The sequence below is a fragment of the Cyprinodon tularosa genome, unplaced genomic scaffold (genome assembly GCF_016077235.1).
Source record: "Cyprinodon tularosa strain WSP-4 unplaced genomic scaffold, ASM1607723v1 ctg196, whole genome shotgun sequence".
Taxonomy (NCBI): domain Eukaryota; kingdom Metazoa; phylum Chordata; class Actinopteri; order Cyprinodontiformes; family Cyprinodontidae; genus Cyprinodon; species Cyprinodon tularosa.
In genome coordinates, this window is record NW_024038715.1 from 433,116 (window position 1) to 452,719 (window position 19,604).

Sequence of the window (19,604 nt, forward strand, 5' to 3'; positions counted from 1 at the left end):
GTTTTGCAATGTTTATTTCAAAGAAAATTTTGGCGAGGTTCAAAAAATGCAAAATATTTTGTATTTTGTCCCTAATATTTCAGGCAGGGTCAAAGCTACAATGGTGCTGACACCAGAAAACCATTCTATGACATCTTACCTTTACAGACGTACCAAAAGTTTCTTCTTAAATCTAATAGCTTTGAGGCTATAAGTTATTTACTTTTGTGTGTTTTTGTCAGGCAGAAATTTATTTATACCCCCTTAGGGTGTAAGAGGCTAATTATTTAATGTACACATTGAGCTATCAACAAACAGTCCCCACTCCAGTTCGGTAGGTGGCGGTAAACGCGCCTTAAGTTAGTTTGCTAACCGCCAGGTAAATTCTAAAAGAAGAAGAAGAAGTCGGTCTGTCCACTTTCATCATGGCTCCTCCAGTCGCAGTGTCACCGCTAATCAAGGTAAAATAACAAATATATTTTGCATGCAGTGGGAGTTACCTATTAATGGAAATTTGATAAATAAACTTAAAACTGTCTTTTATAGACAGACACAGGGACCTAAAGTGTTTTCCAGGCCATTGTTTTGGTAGCATGCTAACGGGCACTTGCTAGCTGTGACATTGAAGTCAGTTAGATGTATTTTGCTTCTCAGAACAACGACTAACTTCTTCCATATATGGGTTATATAAAGCGCGTTATTGGTATTATCTAAAGTGAACTGCTATTTCACTTTACTATCTATTTATCTTCTGGCTTATGAGGTTAGTGATAAATGCAAGTCTAATGATCTGTAATTTGGACCAATTTAATGAAAATCATCTTTTCCCTCTATATAAATTGATATTGAAAATGTTCTATTTGTATAGTCTATAAAGGAATGAGTAAAAGACAAGTTCTGTGATGCATAGTGATGGGACTTATTCATACATTACTATCATTATTTAACTATCTCTGCTGAAAACTTTGTTTCTTGTTTAAGGCATTTAATTATTAGATTAATACAAATTGTACATGATATTATTTTAACCAGCACTTTAACCAGCACCAGCTGGCAGAATGATTTGTTTTGTTTTTTTCTGGTTTCCAGACAGCCAGATGGTCTGCTCTGCTGTTGGGAATGCTGTATGGGAAGCAGAGGTTTGGTAAGTGCAGACCCGTCACCAGACCTTAGTCTTAAAGGAATAGTACACCCAAAACATGATTAGCCTTCATTTTCTACTCACCCCCATGCTGAACAACACTCTGGAGTACTTTTTTGATATCTCAAATGCATCTGGAGATCTGGGAGGCTTCTTGCTGTCTGCTGACATTCAAATAATGGAGGTCTATGGTGCCCGAGACAGAAAGGTCCATAAAAGTCCACAAAAAACGTGTCAATATTCCTCCATACTGCTGGTCCAATGTATTCCAAGTGTCCTGAGTGGGTGGCATCCAGAATTTACTCGAAACAAAGTCATTTAGAATGTTTTTAGAGCATAAACAGTAGTGTATAGGATTTCCTGAAAGCGCGCACCTGCGCGTTCATGAAGCTACGGAAGCCGGCAGACTGAACCAGATGAAAGTGCGCAGTCATCGTCTGCTCTGCCAATAATGCAAGCGTAGAAGAAGAAATGTGCTGTTTACCTGTGCAAAGAAAGAAACAACGAAAGAAAAATGTCTGAGGACTTCAGTGTTGAGGAAGAGCATGAGTTCTTTGCCGAGCTGAATGCGCACTTTCATCTGGTTTGGTCTGCCGCGGTTTCCGTAGCGTCGTGAACGCGCTTTCAGCAAAATCCTATACACTACTGTTTGTACCTACTTTAATTGTCTGCAGCACTAACCTTTCCCCAGTCAGTAAAGCAGGAGGCGGCATTTCTCAGGCTGAACCTCCTTGTCGGTGCATCTTTCCACTCAGACTTGAATCTTTGCATCAGGTCCTTTTCAAAAGTGAGCTGAATAAGTTGGGCCTGGCATTTCTGGAGCATGCTGCATTGATGCTTGGAAAAAAAAAAAGTTTTGAAGCCGCAGACTTGTTAGACCTGTTAATTGGCATCTTTCCAGACATTAAATCCCTTACTGGAGAAGTTACAGATTTGAATTTGCTGCAGCCTCAACAGAATGGCAACCCTTTCCACTGAGGCCCACCATGTTTCATCATGGTGATGGGTGTGGTTAAGTGGGCAGCTAAAGGATTCATTGCTGATATACAGTCACATTAAATTTGGGATAAAGGAACTTCCATTACTTGGGTCCCAGCGTTACCAAATGCAGATCTGTTGAACAGAGATTAGCTTAACCTTAAAGATTGTTTATTTTGCGCCTTTTTTCCCCGAATTTTTCTTTTTCTAACAGCTAAATATATATATATATAGTCTAATCCTCCTCTGACAATTGTTTCAAATAAACAATATTACTTGTCATGGGCTTCTTTTCCAAATAGACCAAGATTTCCAACAAAGGCCGGGTTGGTAACAGGTCGTTTTTGTTCTTTTACGCACTTCCTACTTGATTTATTTATTATAAAAGCAGAGACAACATAATTACTAAAAATGTTTAAACGAAAATTAATGTCAATTTAATGTTTGAAGCTCTAAAAAAGTGCTCTCGTCCACACTCCACACCAGACATTTTCCAAACAATCGACCTCCACCCAGCACCTGGTGTGTTCTTAATTACTCAAATTAATTGGAGGGTCTAACACTTAACAACGTAATCTAAACAATTCTAAATGTAAAATAATTTATTACAAATTTTGGTTCTACTTTAACTTAAATATATAATAACTACCCAAAGAAGAAAACTAAATTGGTAGAAATTACAACCTACAAAAATTTAGCGTAAATGGTCACAACATTACTAATGTGGTTACTAGCATTGCAATAATACAGAGGGTCATCTCTCCAAATTCTCCTCCTTGAGGAAATGGGAGAGTTCTGTAATTTTTATCACATGTACAATTTAACTATGAAAAACAAAATGAGAAGGGGGAAAAAGGATATTGCATGGTAGGATTTTTAAATGTACAGTATTTGTAAATTAGGGTCAAAAGTAGGTATTTATACTTGAGGTCTTTAGTCTGGTTAGGCCACTTTAGGACCTTGAAAAGCATTTTAGCCACCCCTGGTCGTGCTGGAAGACCCAGCCATGTTTCATTTTTTGATGCTCTCACTGTTCGAAGGAGGTGTCTTAGAATCCTAACATACGTGGCCCAGTTCATTCCTACCTGAACACGGATCTTTCAACCTTTCTCATAAGCATTATGCTTCCACCCTCATAGGAAATACCCATCTCGAAAATGTTAGCTTATAATTTTTTTTCCCTCTTTTTTTGGGGGTTTATATTTTGTACTTACAGAAATACTCTTTGAACTGACAGTACTGTTTTTGTTTGTTTTTTAAGATTACCTAAAGCCTATTGCTGAGGAGGAGAGGAGGGTTGAGGAGGCAGAAAAGAAGCTCAGAGAAGAGCAGGAGCGCATCTACAAACAACTGTCGGAAGGTAAAAAAGGAGCAATATTTTTGTAATATTCTCCACTTTTTGGTCAACTACATACAATTTTCTTATATTTGTATTTTATACTTACTTTCCTGTTTTTGTTTGTTTTTTCCTTTGCAGCAAATTCTGACACCATCCTCAAATGAACTACCTATGGTCCAATCCTGATCTCAATAAAATCTCCAATGTTTCTCATGCCTTCATTTTAGTGTGGCTGTGTTTTATTTGATGATCTTTCATACCAAAACAGTATCATTTTTTTCCTATGGAAACATTTCAGGGGCATTACAGGTAGTTGGAATACATACTCCTGTCCTTCAGAGACAGATGAGCCCTGGGAAAAGCATTCCTCTAATCCCAGCCTAGTTTAGCTTTAATCCAAGGATTAGGGTCAGGGGCCAGTAGTAGAAAGTGCAATGTGGACAGAATTTATCCTTCAATACTCTTCAGTTGTGTAACATTCTAACCCTCATTATAAAGGGAACGATATTAATGAATGTTACAGAACACTACAGAAGATAGTAGGTATTTGTGAATTAGTATTAGTTTCATGGTTCAACTCTAGAAATTATTGTTTAAATGTCTTTTTTTTTTTAAAGTCTGTCTGAGAAAAGAAAAAAAAACTTACCACTGCTGGTTTGAAAACCAGATCTGTCAGTTCATTTTTACTGGGAATAGAGTTTAACTTTTAAAAAATAAACTGAGACAGCTTTAAAAATACATCTGCTTTATTTGGGCCGTCATTGTAGACAAGGAACAGGCAATGAGGCAAGCTTTAACTCTGGCTGCAAAACAAAATAACTGCATTACATATATAACAGCTGTATCAACATACAGGTTCAGATATTACCTAATATATTTATTTTTATACATCCAAGCCTCAATTTCTACTAAAAAGTGTAATTTAGGCTAGAATGATGCACTCGTGGTTCAGAGAGAGCTGCGTATTTATCAGATAGCTCCTCTGCAGATCTCTAATAAAAATAAGCATTGCTATTTAACCTTGAAAAATATTTTTGAATTTATATATTTACAAGATAAGCAGTATGTACATGTTGTTAAAGCCAGGCTGCTCCTTTTAGTTGGTTAAAACCTTTTTGTTTCCCAGGAGTCAAAATGTTAAGCACTGCTGCCCCGCAGCACCACAGTCCTGGGTTCAGGTCCTGGACCTTATCTCTTATAGTTTACACGTTCTCTGCATTTCTTTAGGACGTGTCAATTTCTTCATTTAGTTGCATAAACTTCTTCATTCTCTTGAAGATGTAGCATTTGGTCACCACTCATCTCCATCACTGAGCTTAATATACTGACTTATTTTAAAGCAATTTAAAACCATCTTAACATTTCATGTACTTTATAAAATGTTGTCTTGGCCATGCTCTTTCCCACACACACGCATACACACAGACTCAGTATGTACATTAAAAAGGCATCACAGAGAAGCAACTACAGACTTCACTGATTGCACTCTCACACATCTATTGCACAGAAATAACCTGTTGCTTTGCCTCACTAATTCTAGCACAATGTAGATATAGATCTCTGGAGTCAAGGTAAACAGACTCTCATTTGTAAATATTGACTGGAAGGAGTGACCATTAAAAAAACTATGTGGTCAATGTTCTACTTTCAGTTTGACCTTGTTAAAGTCTAGACTTGTCCATAAAAATCTAACAGAACTACGTTTTCTTTTTGTGTATTACAATACTTATGGAGCAGGTGTACTATTTGCTATGTGAAGTATTTACAATGGTTTTGTGACACCTGCTAGAATGAAACAAAAAACAAAACATACAAAATATTATTTGTACAGAAGAAACAAGGCTCAGAACAGGAGCACTATAAGAACCTAGTAATAATTCTTAAAAGGTAACTGATCTTTTTGGAACAAAATGATTTAAATGAAAAAACAAATTAAACATTCTATTTAAATACAAGATTATCTCCAGGACCTCGGTGCTGTCCTGGTGTCCTTGTCCTGGTATAGAAGAGCAGAGTTTTCTCTATGAAGAAGTATTTATGGGTTTATAAAAGCATTTTCAAGTTCCTGATTTTATAACTTTTTTGCTTGCCAGTGAATCTGATACATGTTTCCTGTAGTTTTCACATGATTCTGGATTTCCCATCTTCAGTGTCTTTTAGCAAATGGAGCAAGTCTTGGAGCCTCCATCGCTGGGGTTGTTTGCAGCACCTATATGAGACAAAAAAGAAAAAAAAGTACATCTCTGAGTGAACATTAAGCCTGGAACATTCTTGTAGTAAGGAATGTGTTGCTAAATGTTTTCTACAACCAACATGTTGAGTTCATTCATCACTACGATAGGAGGCCACCCAAACAATATACATCCTATTTCCTTCAGACCTCTGATAATAAACTATTAGATTTTGGAGTGCACAGCACACCACCACAAGACTGTAAAGCAACCATAGTGGAGACAGTGATCCCAGCTATGAATATTATTGTTGAAGACTGGGGAAGAAACTCCAACAAAACAGCAGTCCCCCATTTTTTTCTGAAATGATCCTGGCAATTTATGAATGTATATATAAATATATATTTTGAGCTGAACATTTTTAAAATTGATTTTCGTTTATGTCTCCTTATGTGTTTGTTTTTTGCAAAGGAATCCGCCCCTCTTCCTTTATAGTTTTTAATAATGTAATAAATTGTCTTATAGTCTCAGTTCTGTTCCATTTTCATCTTATACAAAAGCAGCTGGGATCTGCAAATAAGCATGATCCCTTTTGCCAAGTTGAGAAGTAACTACACAGATTCATTGCTAAACTTCAATTGTTAGAGCTTAGGACTTTGTAAGTATAAGTTATCAATGTAATTATTATTAGCATGTGGGGATGACGTAACAAAAGATTTAATGTCTTAGTCTGACTAGGTGAAACAAACGATCAGATAGTGACCAAGCATAATGAGTTACCTTTTGCTGCCTTAGCAGCTTCTTTTGCAGCGTTCTCTTCCTCTATGGCTTTAAGTTTAGCCTCATATTCCTCTTTCTTTGCGTTCCATTCTTTCCTGTTGTTAAGGATGCCATCAAGCATGGGTGTGATTTGTGGATGGAAGCGAGAAAACTCCTGTGAAAACATGAGACAAACAAAATAAAGACCAACGAAAATGTAATACGAAGCGAGAAATGAATCAGATGGTTGGGTTTGGCCCAACAATTACATTCTGGTTTACATAAATCAAAGACATATCAATAAATTTCAAATACACCATGCATGGCCTTTGTTGTGCACAAGGAAACAATTGAAGGCAGTACCTTGTAGACAAACGTGCAGACAAAGTCAATGAAACCACACTGGAGCTTTGGAAGGTCTGCTGCTTTATTTCTGTCCATCATTGGCTGTGGAGAGGACAATGCAGTCATTGTTAGGGCGAAGTCATTTATCAAAATAATTAATTTAAACTATTTTCAGAAGATTATTTTATGTTTATGCTTCAATATCATTGTTACTCATTTGCAGTCTAAATTTTCAAGACATTTTACTTAGTATAGTAAAAATATATGTGGAGGATGTAGCTTGATTCTAAACAAATTATTTTTTTCTTATAAAATCTCTTTATGTTATGAACTTAAATGTGTCTGCAGGCATTTATCAAATCTACTTTAACTTTCAGAGAATTGCAAACTCACAATTGGTTGCTGTTCCAACACTGTCCTCTCCAAATCACCTTGTTCCCAGAACTCTGCAGCCACAGACAATGCAACCTGAAGAATAAAGATACAATGATTTGTGACTGAGCAACCAGCTTTCTTCTTTGCTGAGTTTTTTTCATTGCCAATAATCTAACCTTGCTTTGTACTTCCCAGGGCTTTGTGATGGCAGACAAGTCACATGCTGTCATCATCATGGCCCTGAAATAACAAATTACAAAAGTTAGAAATGTGCAGGACTGAAGAAACATGAATGCTTTTATTTCACTCACATGACAATCTCTTTTCTGGTTGTTTCTAGAGACATGAAGTCCACCCATTTCTTCTCATCTTCATAGGTTTTTGAAAGGTCCACGATCTTTTGGAACATTGTTCGCTTCCTGTGATAGAGAATTAATTATCTAATATATTTAAAACCAATGATAAATATATAATAGGTTTAGATCAAGGTTGAGAGGCAGCACTAACTTGAAATAAAGAGCCAGGTCAGTGGCGATGATAGCAATATCGGTAAGATGGATCACATGATCAACCTGCCGCCTGTTCAGGTTCTGGTAGATATTCAGTGACTGCAGATAAAATGCAGAGTTAGATAAGACAGGTAGTTTACGTTAGGTTAAACACCAAGTTCCACCATTTTCTGTTACCTCATCAGAGAGAAGGAACTTTCCAAACTCTAGATGGTGTCGTTCCAGGATGGAGGAGCCGTGTAATTTGGCCAGAGGGTTACCAGATCTGATGAGGGATATAAGAACAATTCCTAAATATTTGCCAGTTAAATCCCCCTCAGCCATCTGAAATTAAACTGAGCGTTGACACATTTAAAAACTCAAAACCTTATAAACTCTTATTCAGTCCAATTTTATCTTCTAGTTTACATAGGACACCGGTGTGAAAAATTATAAAACCTTAAAGCTTTTTTTCCATGGAACAGGATGAACTTTTGTCACGTGGTATTATTTAATCTTACTTATACTTACTTATCTTACTTATATTAAGGACATTGGCTCCCAATGTCAGCTTTGTGTGTGTTTGTGTAAGTCAAACTCCATATATATAAATTTTTCTATTATTGTAAAATCTGCTGCTTGAGTGAAAGTCAGTTTTACCATTTTCATTTATTCAATTCTCATTAATTTATTTGTCTTTCTATATATTCCAAAAATGTTTTTTTTTTTTTTTTTTTTTTAAAGCAATCCACTGGACTTTGTTTCCAAGTTTAAGGACATTTGGCTTCCCATCCAGGAGGCTTTTTCAATTCAAATTCTCAGAAATAGCGTTGAGTCTTTCTTTAAAATGAACACTGGTAAGTCTGAACAAATGCGTCACCTGCTTATTTATATCCAGATACTCAACAAAATATGGATGCAGTTCTGATATACACTATATTGCCAAAAGTATTTGCTCACCTGCCTTGACTCACATATGAGCTTAAGTGACATCCCGTTCCTAATCCATAGGGTTCAATATGACGTCGGTCCACCCTTTGCAGCTAGAACAGCTTCAACTCTTCTGGGAAGGCTGTCCACAAGGTTTAGGAGTGTGTTTATGGGAATTTTTGACCATTCTTCCAGAAGCGCATTTGTGAGGTCGCACACTGATGTTGGACGAGAAGGCCTGGCTCTCAGTCTCCGCTCTAATTCATCCCAAAGGTGTTCTATCGGGTTGAGGTCAGGACTCTGTGCAGGCCAGTCAAGTTCATCCACACCAGACTCTGTCATCCATGTCTTTATGGACCTTGCTTTGTGCACTGGTGCACAGTCATGTTGGAAGAGGAAGGGGCCAGCTCCAAACTGTTCCCACAAAGTTGGGAGCATGGAATTGTCCAAAATGTCTTGGTATGCTGAAGCATTCAGAGTTCCTTTCACTGGAACTAAGGGGCCAAGCCCAGCTCCTGAAAAACAACCTCACACCATAATCCCCCCTTCACCAAACTTTACACTTGGCACAATGCAGTCAGACAAGTACCGTTCTCCTGGCAACCGCCAAACCCAGACCCGTCCATCAGATTGCCAGATGGAGAAGCGCGATTCGTCACTCCAGAGAACGCGTCTCCACTGCTCTAGAGTCCAGTGGCGGCGTGCTTTACACCACCGCATCCGACGCTTTGCATTGCACTTGGTGATGTATGGCTTGGATGCAGCTGCTCGACCATGGAAACCCATTCCATGAAGCTCTCTGCGCACTGTTCTTGAGCTAATCTGAAGGCCACATGAAGTTTGGAGGTCTGTAGTGATTGACTCTGCAGAAAGTTGGCGACCTCTTCGCACTATGCGCGTCAGCATCCGCTGACCCCGCTCCGTCAGTTTACGTGGCCTACCACTTCGTGGCTGAGTTGCTGTCGTTCCCAAACACTTCCATTTTCTTATAATACAGCTGACAGTTGACTGTGGAATATTTAGGAGCGAGGAAATTTCACGACTGGATTTGTTGCACAGGTGGCATCCTATCACAGTTCCACGCTGGAATTCACTGAGCTCCTGAGAGCGACCCATTCTTTCACAAATGTTTGTAAAAACAGTCTGCATGCCTAGGTGCTTGAATTTATACACCTGTGGCCATGGAAGTGATTGGAACACCTGATTCCAATAATTTGGATGGGTGAGCAAATACTTTTGGCAATATAGTGTATTTTGTTAAGGAAAGCTCTGTTTACACCTTGAAGCTTTCTCTCCCTGATTCTTTCCTGAGAAGAGTTCACTTATGACAAACTCTTTAAATAACACTACATAATGTATATGTATTAAATATCAATGAGACATGGCAAAAGATTATGACAGAAATTGTGATCTTAGTCAGCCCAGAGAAGTTAATTAGGGTTATGGAAGACAGCTGCTTATCAACCGGGGCATATCTCGTTGAAGTGGCCCCGACTCACAGTTAAAGAAGCATTTTATACAACTCCAGTATGCAACATGATCACACATTATGTAATACACGTTTGTAGAGGAGGCGACATCCATGGCTCAAGCTTTTTTAAAATATTACACTTTGTTCTTAGATAAAGGACACTGCTCTCGTTCCATTCCTAAATCTTTGCCATGTGCAGAATGAAGATGACCTTTTATCCTGACAGAGGAACTGTCCTAATTATATTAACTAGTTTGGAAACCATTATTTCTAACACAACAGGCAGGTATTATTAGGGTTTAGCTGGCTCACACATCACATCAACAACAATAATCCTAACAATTTAAAACAGAATTCAGCGCTGTTTCTGATACCTCAGAGAACAATAAAAAAATTTATTGTTTTATTTAAGGCAAAGACTTTTGAATCTCCATGTTATTTCGGCTTGTTATTGACTTGTTTCTTCTAAATCCTATTCTTTTAAATTGAGTGGAATGCATTGTTCATTAAATAATTTAAATCCAGTTTAATATGAAGAACAAGCAATCTTAAAACATATTTGTCTTTTTTGAAATAACTATTCCATCAGAAGTTTACACTATTTTATATGAAAAGAAGTCCATTTAAATGAGTAAAGAGAGGAAAAATTGTATTCACTTACTTGACCTGGTACAAGTTGTTTGTTCCCCGGTGGTCAATATCATGCAGAAATCCTGCTGTGATCATAGCCATAACTTCTAGATCTGTGTAGTATCGCTTCAGATGTCCTGTCTGAGCACACAGGACGAAAATATCAATATGAAGCATTTTGAAGATTAGACAATAACTGAACTGGTTTTAAGGGTGTGTTTTTTGTTTCTTTTTTAACAAATACCGTTAACAATGTGAACATGGTCTGTCCCACGTTGAAGCCGTGACGCCAGTTGTGGTAGGTGATTTTTCTGTAGCCTTTACTGACTGAATACATGAAACGAACCAGCACCTTCATAGAAAACAAATAGTAATGTCTCCATCTGGTTGTGCTCCTTAGTAAAACTAGATGTTTTTTTTATATGCAACTATTTTACTTCTTGAGGGATCTGGAACTTCTTCACCACGCCGACTTCATAGTACATCTGAATCCCGCACTTCACCAGATCCAGTTCTGTGCAGTTAAAATCCGAGAAGCGGAACTCGTAGATCTCATATTTCTTGATAAGAGGAGGGAGATCTTTTTTCTAAAATTATAACAGGAGAATATGTAAACTAAGTGACAAAGAAGAAGGCATGAAAAGTATTTTGAATTACATTTTCTCCATGGTCATACACTACAGTATCATTTTATTTCTATTCTGAATACAATATACATATGTACTATACAAATTCAGCATTACCAGAATCTCTAAAAGATCCTCTTCTTCACACTCCCAGGGTTCGCAGTTGTAGAGCTCTCTTGTGTTCTAGAAAAAAAGTGACATTTTAACTTTAACTAATTAAACCTAATGGGAAAAATTCAAAAGCAAATATAAATATCTTTAGAATTAAAAAGACTGTGAAATACACTTATTCTTTTTGACCAAGGTGATAGACTTCTCTAAGCCTTACCAATAACACCCATATTTATTAATTGCACCTCCATTATTTAACCCTAATCCTTTATCCCAGTCCATTTAGTAACCCCAAACCATTAGTCTCTCATGCCTTCTGTGTGTTTTGACTCCTGATACTGTCAATACAACATATACATCACACCTTTTAACTTGTTTGGTTGAGTAACTGTTATTATTTTAAATGTATTTTGCAAACATAGTCTATCCTTCCAAAAAGAAAATGTTAGCTGAAATTCAAGAATGTTAATTATCTTCTTTCCGGGAATGCTGGGGTTGTTAATATAGGTGAAGTAAAAGTATCTTAACCATAATAGTTAGCAAAAATATATATATATTACTTTTGTAGGGAAACAGGGATGATTGAAATACAATGCGAGATAAATTAGCTTTTAACAATGGCTTTTCCTCAACAAAGCTCAAAGGGTGATAGAAAAAGTACCATCTTTATACCAGGGCAACTTTCTGGGGTACATTTCTATTCATGTAATTAGAGATTTCTGGAGTAGAACGGAACTAATGAATTTAAATTTTCATGATTTTAATTTAAAGTTCCACTGACCAGGACATTCTGGATCTCATCATTTCGACATTTGACATGGTAGAGCACCATGTCCTGAGCGATGTCCTTCCGGTTCTCAAGCCTGTTCATCTTATCATACGTATCTGATATCAGGACTGACCATCCCAGGAACTGAGTCAAAGCCTTCGAATCAGAGATATTAACTTTAAAACACCACTTTATAAAGATATTAGAAATGTGTTGTTTTATGAATGTAGTTCATTTAGTCAATTGACAAACAGACAGATCTGCCTGACCTCCATTAGATTTTCATCGTGATCATCAAAAGGCTTTCCATCCTTCCTGTTATAAAAGGTTGCCACACCAACTATTTCTTCTTTCTTGTTAACAATAGGAAGCGAGAGAACATTCTTTATGGTCCAGCCACTGCTGTCCAAGGCTTCTTTCTGCAATAAAAAAAAGAAAACTCAGCTAAAAGAACTTTCCATTTTAACATAAAAGAAAAAATCAACATCACCAGCAATATTAAACTTAAATTTTGGGATAAATCATGTTTCCACAAAGAGTGATGATCAACCATTAGTATTTTGAGCTGATAATACAAATCTATTTAGAGCAAAAAAATGTCTTTATGGAGTTTTTTTCCATCTAAGTTGTAATTTATTTTATTAACTCTATAATATAGTTTGAAAGGAAGTTAGTATATGGTTTGTAATCTTAAGCAAACAACTTATTTGCGAGTTTTTATCAGCGTGCAGTTCCAAAAGAAGTATTCAAAGAAGAATAGATTAATAGATTAACATTTTTTGTGCCAGTTTTCAATTTACATTGGTTTTATTACTCCTAAAAATTAGGTTTTCATTGTTTGTTTTGGTCTTTCCTTTAGTTTGACATCATTCATCTCAAGACTGACCATATCTTATATTTTGCTGGTATAAATTTTTTTTATATATATAATTTTATGTTTTTATGTCATAATATAAAAAAAGAAGACTATCAGTCCATTTCTAATGTTTTCTGAAGATGGTCCCTATCCCTAACCGTGTCGTCTTCCACTGATCTGAGATCAGAGTGGGACATGAGCAGGACTTAGCTAATTGTGAATGATCAATCTTTAGCAAAGAAGGGACTTTGTCAAACACCTGGAAAGGTTAAAAGTCTCACCTGGAATTGAAAGGTCTCATCAGCAGCTGCATTCATGATGTTGCAAATCTAAAGGGAAAAAAAAGAAAAATAATTAATTTTGCATTAAATAATTTAACAAATAGCTGCACTAATTGAAAAAGAAACTCACAAATCCACTCTCAGCAACATAAGTAGGAAGGCCGCTGCTCAAGGCCCAGTGGTCTGCAGGTGGCGTTCTTTGTAACAAATTGAAAGAGAAACATCAGCAGATGTGGCTATAAATTACATCCATTCTGCAACTGATTTATGATAATCAATATAATACTTTTTAAACCGCTGTGAATAGTGTTTCCAGTGACCGAGCATGAAACAGAGAACCGTTGATGTACTTACGGAATAACTTTGATGTCTTCTTTTCCATGCAGGATGTAGTCGATCACTTTGTAGAAAATTACCTCCTGAAGGGTGAATTAGATAGATTAGAAACACAGACCAAAACAAGAAATGTTCCAATAAATAAAGGCTTTAATAGAGAAGTGATAAAACAAGAAAAGTTAGATGAAATAATGCACCCTTCCATCAGGAGTTACAGGGCCGCTGTACGGGGCCTGCTCTCCCATCAACACCGGCCAGATGTCAAAGAATTCCTAAAACATGGAGGGGGACATTCAGTAAGTATAACGTAAAAAAACAACAACAAACAAATTAAGGTGAGAACTTAAAGATAGGAACCAAACCTTTTCCTTTGTCATGTCTAGTAAGCCCACAGAATAACGGTCACAGTTAAGATAGGCTCTGACTGTGTACAAGGCTTTGTGAAACTGTCGCTCAATGTCAGTCAGCTCTTCAAACACCTTGTTGGCAGACCACAGCAGCAGCTGTAAGGAACATAACAGAGTTTTAACATGTAATTTCAGATTTTAAATGAACCAGAACGGTAAAGAAATGACAAGGGTTTGTCTAAGCTTTTGCTGCTACCTGTCCTTTACGTGTCTCACAGTTGTGGAGGTAACTTAGGTGAAAGATCTTAAGGTTCAGAGAAGCAATTTTCAGGTACTTCAAGAAGAGCTGCAAACAAAAAACATGAATCGCATGTTTACATATCAATTCCACATTATTGCACAGCAACTGCATGAATATATATATCATGTGATGTAGCATGAAGTTGCACATAATGGTGAAGTGTAGGAGAAAATCATGTATCCCGCAGTGGTGAGCATCTGGAGTATCCAGAGAGAACCCACATTTGCCCAGGGAGAGTGTGCTAACTGAATAAAGCCTAAATAATTACAAACTAAATGATAGCTCTTATCTCAATTTATACCATATTTAGTAATTTATTGCTGTAAGGCAACAGTGTTAAAGCTACTTCTTCATTGTGATTTTGTCTTTGTGATGCTGTTTGTTCTCTAAAATTCTCAAACAAATCAGAGTTTTCGAAAAAAAAAAAAAACAGCCAGATTTATATTGAGATCAAAATAGATATATGTGGACATTCAAAGGGCTACTTTAGAGTCTTAGAGTAAAAGGTGCTGAATACAAGCACACATTTCAGATTTAATTTTTAAGCATCCGTCTTCTTCCCCTTGTCTGTCAAGGTCATGGGGGGGTGGGTCCTTTCTCTGGCAGTCTATGGGAAAATGAAGGGATACTTCCTGGAAAAGTGATCTGTCCATCACAGGGCTGAGACATACAACAATGCACACACCTAAAGGCAATTTATATATACCAAACAACCTAACGGTCATATTGTGGGAGGAAGCCAGAGTACCTGGAGAAATCCTATGCATGCATAGGGCGAACATGCAAACTTCATGTAGAAAGACCGTAGGCCAGGAATTAAACTCAGGACGTTCTTGCTGCAAGGCCATAGTGCTAAAAACTGCTCTACGGTTATGCTAACAAGCATAAAATTCAATACATAATTTCTCCCAATACACAATTATGAATCACTTTCTGCTGATCCATCACATAAAATCCAATTAGTGTGTTGTTTGTTATAATATCACAAAATGAGACCAATTTTAACTCTGACTGGTAATGGATATTCTGTGATTATTCTTTCATTATTTCGAGTATTGATCTTACAGTTTTAGTTTAGTTTTTAATTGAAAAACAATAAGCTTGAAATGAGATTCTGGTAGTTACAAGTAAATTATAACCTAAAGATGAAGATAATTGTAAAGTGTGTTTTAAAACTAATTAGGCATTTTGTTAGTAGTTGATCTTTTAAAAATAAAATAGTGCTAATGAATGAAAAGTATGAAGCCATATTTTTTCTTTTGGCATCATTTTGATCAATATATGACAAAAGGTAAACATTTTGTTGTATCTTTTACTGTAAATACAGTGAAATCAAATGTATCAAAACCTTGCAAATGTCTCTTTTTTCAAAAAGTTAAAACCCAGAATTATGAAATGGGGCAATTTCTTTACATTTCTTTTTCTGATTTGTTTTATTTCACAAAGCTCTGGGTAAACAGAACAGATAGATAGATAGATAGATAGATAGATAGATAGATAGATAGATAGATAGATAGATAGATAGATAGATAGATAGATAGATAGATAGATAGATAGATAGATAGATAGATAGATAGATAGATAGATAGATAGATAGATAGATAGATAGATAGATAGATAGATAGATAGATAGATAGATAGATTGATTGATTGATTGATTGATTGATTGACAGTCCTAACAAAAATATCTCTTGCAAACATTTTGAAGCTGTTAATAAGATTTATCAGTTGTACTGTTTGCTGCACTTACATCTTCATCCTGAGCAGTGAAATGTGGTCCTGTGGTCTTGTTCACTGCCATAATCACTCCCACCAAGTCTTTGCCATTGAGAATGGGCGCTGCCAGCACGCACCTGGTCTCATATTCTGTTAGTTCATCAACAAATGAGCTGAAGTGCTGGCTCTGAAAATATAGAAACATCAGACACATATATATAACAAAGTTGTAGTTTTTTATGGAGTTCTGAACATTTTACAAAAATGTTGATCTAATAAAGGATTGTGGGTACTTCAGGGATTTTTTTAAAGAAAAATGCTTTACATTCTAAACAGTTGTTGGTAAATAGGCCGAAGCTATTATCTCACATCTGATTTTATTTATACTGTAAAGATGGAATGCTTGATTCAGGTAAACCTATTCTTTGTTTTTTATTCCTTCGAATGCACAGACTGCAAAGAGTTGAGGCATACTAATTTTGATCTGTTTTAGATTCCTGCTGACATGTTGGTTGAATGTGAGCACCATTTAATCCAGAGCTACAGCAGAGGCTGATGGGATCTGAGTATAAATGGATTATGTCTGACAATGGGATTTACTGCCATACTTTGTTCAGAGCTACTGTTGTTCTGAGGAGTACACACCTTTACCATAACCTAACTAACATGCCTTTTATCCTGATAATGGAGCAGAATAATTCAGGACATGGGGGCTAGCACAGAGCACCAAGCATATTGTTTTAGACATGATTATGCAAATAAACTTTGTATTGACTCTACAAGCACAAGTGCATTTATTAACCTGATTTAAAAAAGTAATTTAAATTTTAGGCTTTTGTGAAAAAAAAAAAAATCCACCAAGTGCATAATGATAAAAAAAAAAACAGGGATGTTTTCGAACAGAAACCGTGTAGCTCCAAAGTTAAACTTGTCAGATAAAAAAAAAAGATATATACATATTTTGCTTCTAAGGTTCAAAAGAGAAAAATTCTACACAGTAAAAATAAAGGTATCCAACTTTCTTCCTAAAAGTGACATAATAAAACACCATTATTACCATTATTCACATGGGTATATTGTTAATAATAATATAGGCCAAATATATGATAATACTAACAAATAATGATTTCATCTGTAAATGTGGAAACAAATAAGAGGCAGTTGTGCTGTTCACTATTTCAAAGCATTGTTCAGATATAAATGATGGAATTTTTGCGTTTGATACCAAAGAAAAAAACGTTTTAAATCATAATAGTTTAAATATCTGTTTAATTTTCGTTAAGATTATTTTCAGGTGTTTTATTGGGAGATGAGCTGAATACCTGATATGAAGTTGTGTAGGGCCCAAAAGTAATTTGACTTGAAGTCAAAATACTTGAGCTTATTATTTGGAATCCACCAACAATATTGTTAATTCCTGTATTTCCCTCTTTTTTTAAATCAGTAAATTGTTAGTGAAAAACAATAGAATAAAGTTAAACATTATTGTCACTACACTGTCACAATAGAAAGCAACAAAATGAACTGGGAGCAGTAGGCTGCCATTGTTTGGCGCCCAGGGAGCAGTGCGGGGTTAAGGGTGTTGCTCAGGATCCCAGAGTGTCAGTAAGTGGGAGTGGTGCTTGAACTCAGAACCTCTGGGGTCCAAACGCAATGCCCTAACCACTAGGCTGCCACTCCCCAACTTCAGTCCTCGAGCACCGTTGCCTTGCAACTTTTGTCTTTGTCTCTAGTCCAAAGCAGCAGAATTAAATGGCTGCAGTAGCTCCTCAGTATGCAATCAAGTCTCTTCAGTCCTACCAAATGTCTAATTATGTGATTCAGCTGTGATGGAGCAGGGACCAATCTACATATTACAGTACACTGGCCCCCAAGTACTGGAGTTGGCCTTTCTTGATTATTAAACAGAAGTAGTAGCCATTGTGTCTTTTAACAACACTCTGAAGTATTTAGGTTTGACTTTTTATGTAAAGAACTAGAATATTTGAGGCCACTTTTTGGCCATTAAGACCCTAAGTAGCAGCTTAGTTTGCTTAGCCTCAGCCCATGTGCCTCATCATAACTGGTGCGTCTTTTTGCTCTGACTCACAAACGTCTGTCTGTCTCTCTCTGTCTGTCTGTCCTCCCCACCCTACTTTACCTGTTTGACATCTTTTACATTGACGTTCTTCTTGGTGAGGGCTACGTTGCCAACTATTCCCAGGTCAAGAGGATAGACGATCTCTGAATCTGGGGGCACCACACAGTCCTCCAGGACTGAACTTGTTGAGACGTTAAAGAGCCTCGTTGCAAGCTCTCCAATGCCGTTCCGCTGCCGGTACATGAAGAGGCTGCAGCGGTCAGCTTGAATGAGAGCTCCAAGTCGCTTCAGGATCTTGAAGATTACTTTTTCCATGTTGATGCTCTCTTGCATGTCTTTGATCAGGTCAAACATTATTCGGCTTTCTTCAATCTTTAAAAAAAAAAGAAAAAATCATAATCTTTTTCTTTAATTCACAAAGATCGATCTGTTTTTATTTTAAATAATCAACAAACGTCAAACTTACCCGGCAAAGCTCCTCTAGCTTTCCAAAGTCAACTTCTTTCTCTGGGAGTCCTGATATCTTTGATATTGAAGAAGGGCTAATTGTTTTGGCAAAATACTTTGTAGCAAATGCAGGATTGTCCTGGAGGAACTTCTCCACGTCTGCTTGTTGTACACCCATTGTTTCTAGTTTCTCTTCTTCTTACAGATATTCCTTACCCTCTCCCTCCTCTGCTTAATGGAGCTCCAACGCTGCTCTTATGGAGCAACCACTTCAACAAGAAACCACGAATAAGCAAAACAAAAGTTATGCACCAAATTCCTTTTTATCTATATTAACAAATCTTACCCAGGTGATGCACAGATTTGGGTAAAAATATGTGAACACATTCAAATGCAGGATAAAAAAAAAATGTAATAATCCCCCTGTTAGTAGGATGAGTGGACTGCAAGAGGGAGAGCCCTGAGGAGTAGTCAGAGGGCAGAATCCCAGCAATCCCTCTGTCATCAGCAGATAGTGCTGAAGGTTAGCAGGGATCTACCTATACTAAACTCATCAGCTGATCATGTAGTAACAGATATGTGGGCCAAAGGACCCAGCCTTCGCTCTGCAGCAGTGCGTTCAGATCAAAATCTGTCTGAGTCTAGTCTTCAGACCAGATCTTTTAGTAAAAGGGAAAAAATATTGGGTGAGGTGTTTTTATACAGAGTAGCAACAAGATTGAAAACCGTAATTTCCTGAATATTTGATAAAACATGTTAAAATAAGTTACTGATGCAACCCCATCAGTTTCAGTTAATCTAAATATAAAGCACATTTCCACATTACAAATTAAATTCATTTTAAACGGACATGTTATTCTAAATGTATATAGGTTTCATGTGTTCAATATGATTCATCTGTTAACCTCTAAAATATGTTAAACTCTATTAAAAAGGGTTCCCCACCACATGAGCCCATTTTCTTCAGATAGAGACTTTGAATCTTACACCCCGACTATTTATCTTTTCTGTAAGCAAATTTATTCCCTTATTGTGACTTAAAGTGGATGTCCTGCATTTCCAAAGGAAAACTAATCCTTTCATTCAGAGCTAGGAGGACCTGTCTATAATAAGGCTTCATAAAGACCT

At 36.7% G+C, this 19,604-nt stretch overlaps 2 protein-coding genes across 2 annotated transcripts; one reads left to right on the forward strand and one right to left on the reverse strand.

Annotated features, from left to right (window-relative positions):
• Positions 1-303: 303 nt before the first annotated feature.
• Positions 304-3,658, forward strand: LOC119782644 (ATP synthase subunit e, mitochondrial-like). Its single transcript, XM_038283678.1, has 4 exons — positions 304-440; positions 1,069-1,123; positions 3,360-3,458; positions 3,576-3,658. Exons 1-4 carry the CDS (start codon positions 405-407, stop codon positions 3,599-3,601), a joined length of 216 nt encoding a protein of 71 aa, XP_038139606.1. The 5' UTR covers positions 304-404; the 3' UTR covers positions 3,602-3,658.
• Positions 3,659-4,164: 506 nt separating this feature from the next.
• pde6b (phosphodiesterase 6B, cGMP-specific, rod, beta) lies at positions 4,165-19,018 on the reverse strand. Its single transcript, XM_038283677.1, has 24 exons — positions 18,823-19,018; positions 18,496-18,745; positions 18,090-18,401; positions 15,984-16,136; positions 14,189-14,278; positions 13,948-14,088; positions 13,783-13,857; positions 13,604-13,668; positions 13,380-13,446; positions 13,250-13,297; positions 12,382-12,531; positions 12,125-12,268; positions 11,350-11,415; positions 11,044-11,193; positions 10,851-10,958; positions 10,638-10,747; positions 7,774-7,861; positions 7,595-7,695; positions 7,399-7,506; positions 7,264-7,327; positions 7,106-7,180; positions 6,731-6,814; positions 6,389-6,542; positions 4,165-5,646 (listed from the first exon to the last, which is right to left on the reverse strand). Exons 2-24 carry the CDS (start codon positions 18,652-18,654, stop codon positions 5,594-5,596), a joined length of 2,565 nt encoding a protein of 854 aa, XP_038139605.1. The 5' UTR covers positions 18,655-18,745; positions 18,823-19,018; the 3' UTR covers positions 4,165-5,593.
• Between the last annotated feature and the right edge of the window lie 586 nt (positions 19,019-19,604).